This window comes from Engraulis encrasicolus, unplaced genomic scaffold, assembly GCF_034702125.1.
Source record: "Engraulis encrasicolus isolate BLACKSEA-1 unplaced genomic scaffold, IST_EnEncr_1.0 scaffold_37_np1212, whole genome shotgun sequence".
Lineage (NCBI taxonomy): Eukaryota > Metazoa > Chordata > Actinopteri > Clupeiformes > Engraulidae > Engraulis > Engraulis encrasicolus.
The window spans coordinates 230001-235660 of NW_026945676.1; the positions used below are offsets into that span (position 1 = coordinate 230001).

Consider the following 5660-nt stretch of genomic DNA (forward strand, 5'->3'; position numbering starts at 1 on the left):
CAATGATTTACCTACTGCAATGGATTTACCTAATATAATAATTTAGCTATAATCATGCTAATATACACAGTACAATGCCTACAATTACACAAGAACAGTGAACGTAACAACATAGCAGAACACCTCATGTTTTCCATAGCTCATGTTCAGCCAAATTCCAGTAGTGTGTGTGTGTGTGTGTGTGTGTGTGTGTGTGTGTGTGTGTGTGTGTGTGTGTGTGTGTGTGTGTGTGTGTGTGTGATTGTGCGCGCGTGTATAAGTTCCAGTGTGTGTGTGTGTGTGTGTGTGTGTGTGTGTGTGTGTGTGTGTGTGTGTGTCTTACTGTAAATCCCATGCGAGCCACACCGTAGAGAAGTGTCCCTAGCCCAGTTGTGTGTGTGTGTGTGTGTGTGTGTGTGTGTGTGTGTGTGTGTGTTTGATTGTGCGTGCGTGTGTGTGTGTGTGTGTGTGTGTGTGTGTGTGTGTGTGTGTGTGTGTGTGTGTGTGTGTGTGTGTGTGTGTGTGTATCTTCCTGGATGTCCCAGGCCAGCCACACTGTAGAGACGTGTCCCCAGCCCAGTAGTATGTGTGTGTGTGTGTGTGTGTGTGTGTGTGTGTGTGTGTGTGTGTGTGTGTGTGTGTGTGTGTGTGTGTGTGTGTGTGTGTGTGTGTGTGTGTGTGTGTGTGTGTATCTTACTGTATATCCCAGGCCAGCCACACCGTAGAGAAATGTCCCCAGCCCAGCTTGCGGATCACATGGTAGCGACTGTTAAACAGGTCTCCAATCTTCACATGGTGGTAACCACCTACACACACACACACACACACACACACACACACACACACACACACACACACACCCTTATTAGGGTGTGTGTGTGTGTGTGTGTGTGTGTGTGTTAGTGTGTGTGTGTGTTAGAGTGTGTGTCATACCTGCCAACCTTTAAAAAAAAAATTGAGTAGCAACTTATCGCGGCGCGGCAATTCACGGCGCAACAACTTGGCATGGCAAAGCAACGGGGTCGCCGGCGGGCCCATCTGAGAGGCTACTTTGTTTTGCATAGTCTGCCCTAAACCTAGGGTTGCCAAATGTCAACAGGGAAGATATGAGACACTTCATTCAGGCAGGGGGGTCCTCCCCCAGAAAAAAATGCTTTTCTTAGATGCAATTTCCTGCATTTTAATGCATTTTAGCCTAACATCCCGTGTATCTGGCAAATAGTTTATCTTGCTCTTCACAGTACTTTGAACTACCATAATTTATTAAACTTTCATGGAAGATGATTTTTTGTTTGTTTCACACCATAACACCAATAAAAGACTATGATATAGTGTGCTGGAATTCAGGCCTCTAAATTAACTTTATTGATCACCAGCCAATATGGCTGTTAATCTTACTAGTCAAACATACCACCAGTCTGGCTAGTAGGCCTACGTGGCTATTAAAGCGATGGTTCGGAGTAGAATCACCCTAATGCCATTTGAACCGTGACACCCATCCACCTTTACACCCGAAGTGTTTTCTGCCGCAGGCTTACATCAACAGAGTTGCCGTGTTATTCGATGTTTATTCCGGTTAGCTTGACTCAAGCGCATATGGATACTGGGCACCGTCTCCAAACTTTCCCCACAAAAATAACATGTCATTACACCAAACTTCTGCAGTAGCACAAATATGGTCTGTACTCACGAAACGAAGCATTTGGAAGTTTGGAAATAGTCCAGGAGTTTAGTATTATCAACACAAGCTGAATAGCTTCTCTGCTGCTAAAGCTGTGCCAACGTTACTTCCGTCATATGAGACAAGCCCGTAAAAGTCTTCAACAAACTTCCAGACGAGAGTATTAAAAAAGTTTTCACTGAATTGTGATTAAGGCTTATATTTTCAAGGAAATACTTAAAAGATATTTCAAATCTTACCTACTATCAATTAGACAATGATTTTCGTTATCAATACTGATGCTGAATTCACTTTTCATTGTGCATATTATGAGCTTCGTTGAGGACTCTTACATGCTTGTCTTAGATGACGGAAGTAACGTTGGCGCAGCTTTAGCAGCAGAGAAGTTATTCGGCTTGTGTTGATAATAATAAACTCCTGGACTATTTCCAAACTTCCAAATGCTTCGTTTCGTGAGTACAGACCATATTTGTGCTACTGCAGAAGTTTGGTGTCATGACATGTTATTTTTGTGGGGAAAGTTTGGAGACGGTGCCCAGTATCCATATGCGCTTGAGTCAAGCTAACCGGAATAAACATCGAATAACACGGCAACTCTGTTGATGTAAGCCTGCGGCAGAAAACACTTCGGGTGTAAAGGTGGATGGGTGTCACGGTTCAAATGGCATTAGGGTGATTCTACTCCGAACCATCGCTTTAAGTTATCCTATGTACCAGCCAAACAGAGCATTTGGTCACTTGGGGGGTGTTAAGGAGCTGGAATTGAGTATGAAATTGAAGTATTTGCTGATTATTTTTTTGGCTGTAGAAGGTACATGTAGGAAAATGTATAATTTGATTATAAAATACCGAGGCATTTCAGTGATTTTTATGAACAAAAAGTTGAATTGTAATGATTCTTACATCATCTCCCCCAATATTAATAAATGGTGATGTTGTCACCTACTGTGAAGAAGCATCAGCAGTAGAGAAAAAGATAAAGACAAGTGTTATCTAAGCTAGGATAATATCAGGTTAATATTATTACATTGGGGGCTAACATCAAAATCACACTTTCAGCATTCATTCAGTACAAAATGCGTCATGTAGTGGCTCTACTGAGGGACGGGGGCTAATGGCCAATGCTCTTGGAACTTCCACGGTAACGTTTGAGGGGCATCGCTTCTTTTTTTTCCACTTCTCTGTATAATAGTAGGCCTATCTACCCTCATCTGCCGTCATGAGTTGGCTATTGTTCACTGTTCGGCACATATGATGATAGGAGAATTGATTTTATTAATAGATTGCCATACATACGTGATTACGGACAGTAGTCGTGGAGTGATGCATATTTGGTATGACGCACGAGTCACGACCTGTTACACCTGTTCACAGAATGGGCCATGACTCAGGGGGGAGTATTCCTATACGGTGTCATGGTAGGTTACGGATGTAGACATACTCCGAGCACAACCGTTAGAACTATCGCTTTATTTTCCAGAGTTAAAATGATCCGGCGCAAAGGGAAACCGAATTTGGTTTGCTGCTAATGTGCTAATTTATAGCGCGGTCATCGACACATTTTATCATTCGGAAGTTATCTCGTTTCGGTCCAATATCAAAACAAGCAACAACATATTGCCGTCAAATACGGCGAAACATTGGGTGAATCATTACGACAGACCTCGGCCTTAAGTTATTTTCATAAGTTTACGGATTTAGCAACTGGACGCAATTCACTATTCCCATACAGGCTACCTTTCTCAAAGTCCTTTACCTTTGAAACGGTGATTTTGACGGTGCTCACTTGTAAAACTACAGCGACAGTACCAAGATGGATAATACATGATGACAGGAGGAGGACACTCGTTTCAGAGATTATAGGAGTACATTAACCAGTCTCTCTGCTTGCGTGATTTCGAAGCAAACTTTGTATATCTGCAGCTGATGCCTCGACTCGAGAGGAGCGCAGCACAATGAGGACATCCAAACTAGCGCTCTGATTGGTCAATATTCCCCCCCACACACGTTGCTGGCCAATGGAAAGGCCAGCGCGAGACAGTTGCAAGCAGAGCCATATCTATGGCTCTGGCTGATTGCAAGTCTACAGAGAAATTTTTAAGGGCCTGTGAATACACTTTACTATTGTTTTTTTTCCGTATTTTGAAGTGACAGCGCCGTACTTTGATGTCAAAAGCCGTATCTGCTACACAAAATGCGTAATGGTCGGCAGGTATGGTGTGTGTGTGTGTGTGTGTGTGTGTGTGTGTGTTTCTTTTGAACAGGTCACTGATTTTCAGTCAGAGCAGAGCAGTGTTCAGCACTTTGTTGGAGGTGATGTGCAGAGTCCTTTAGGGTGTGTGTGTGTGTGTGGTTATTAGGGTGTGTGTGTGTGTGTGTGTGTGTGTGGTTATTAGGGTGTGTGTGTGTGTGTGGTTATTAGGGTGTGTGTGTGTGTGTGGTTATTAGGGTGTGTGTGTGTGTGTGGTTATTAGGGTGTGTGTGTGTGTGTGGTTATTAGGGTGTGTGTGTGTGTGTGGTTATTAGAGTGTATGTCTGTGTGTGGTTATTAGGGATGGGTAAAATAATTGATTCAATTGATAATCGATGTATTTCATTTAAAATTCACATAATCGATTCACAGGGCACAAAATTGTTTTTTTTTTTTTTTTTAGTTAATTTAAGTCTATGGAAAATACCCAGTAAGTAATAGTCAATTAGGCCTAGGCCTACTTATTAAAAATTAGCAATCTGTTAACACCGTCAAGCCACAGTCCTTTGACAATTTTTGTGCAAAAATAGGCGACAGCATCTTTAGGGGGAAATCCTCGCACCAAGAAGGGAACGGATTGAATCGATTCGGAATTAATCGAATCGGATCGAATCGAATCATGATTAATCGATTCAAAGCCCTAAGAATCGAAATCGAATCGATACAGGAACAATACCCATCCCTAGTGGTTATACCTCTCCAGTAGTCGTTGGTGTGCGTGTGTGTGTGTGTGTGTGTGTGTGTGGTTATACCTCTGCAGTAGTCGTTGGGGTGTGTGTGTGTGTGTGTGTGTGTGTGTGTGTGTGTGTGTTACCTCTGCAGTAATCGTTGGGGTCTTCTTGCTCCTCGTCATCTGAGCCGAGAATCTCGTCCTGGTCAGGGAGGGGGGAGTCCACCTGGGCCCCCCTGGAGTGGGGATCAGGCCTGAGAAGACACACACACACACACACACACACACACACACACACACACACACACACACACACACACACACACACACACACGTTAATCATATGAGTGTGTGGTCAGGGAGGGGGGAGAATGGGGATCAGGCCTAGAGGGGGGAGAGGGACACACACACACAGACACACAGACACACAGACACACAGACACACAGACTCACTCACTCACTCACTCTCTTCTCTGAGCAAAACAGCCTCGGCGTCACTGCTAGAGTCTAGCATGCTCTTTTCCACGAGGAGAGGAGAGGAGAGGAGAGGAGAGGAGAGGAGAGGAGTGAGGAGAGAGGAGAGAGGAGAGGAGAGGATGAGAGGAAAGGAGAGGAGAGGAGAGGAGAGGAGAGGAGGGGAGGGGAGAGGAGAGGAGAGGAGAGGAGAGGAGAGGAGAGGAGAGGAGAAGAGAGGAGAGGAGAGGAGAGAAGAGAGGAGAGGAGAGGAGAGGAGAGAGGAGAAAGGGCCATACACACACATCGCTGCTATTTGGTAGCTTCTCGCTTGCTCGTCTACTCGCCTCTGTTTCATGGAACGTTTGCTGAAAGTTCCCGCGGCTTTAACTGCCAATGAACAGGCGAGAAGTACCGAACTCTGCCTTCCAATTGGTTACTCGCTTACTCGCCTCGCTCGAAGATAAAATATTTTCAACTCGGGATCCGCCCACATCGCATCGCTTGTACAGTACTTGCCTACTCGCTAGAGTCTCGCTGGAACACATTAACATTCTATTGAGTTAATTCGCTGAGCGAGTAACTAGCGACGTGTGTGTACGGCCCTTAAGAGAGGAGAGGAGAGG

General features: G+C 44.6%; 1 protein-coding gene across 1 annotated transcript in view; it reads right to left on the minus strand.

Annotated features, from left to right (window-relative positions):
- The window catches only part of srpk1b (SRSF protein kinase 1b), a 76076-nt gene that overhangs the window by 34783 nt on the left and 35633 nt on the right, over positions 1-5660 (minus strand). Inside the window, exons 8-10 of the mRNA XM_063193392.1 lie at positions 5043-5098; positions 4726-4835; positions 677-785 (exon numbers count right to left, since the gene is read on the minus strand). Of these exons, the coding sequence (XP_063049462.1) occupies positions 677-785; positions 4726-4835; positions 5043-5098 (275 nt within the window). The remainder of the gene's footprint in view (positions 1-676; positions 786-4725; positions 4836-5042; positions 5099-5660) is intronic.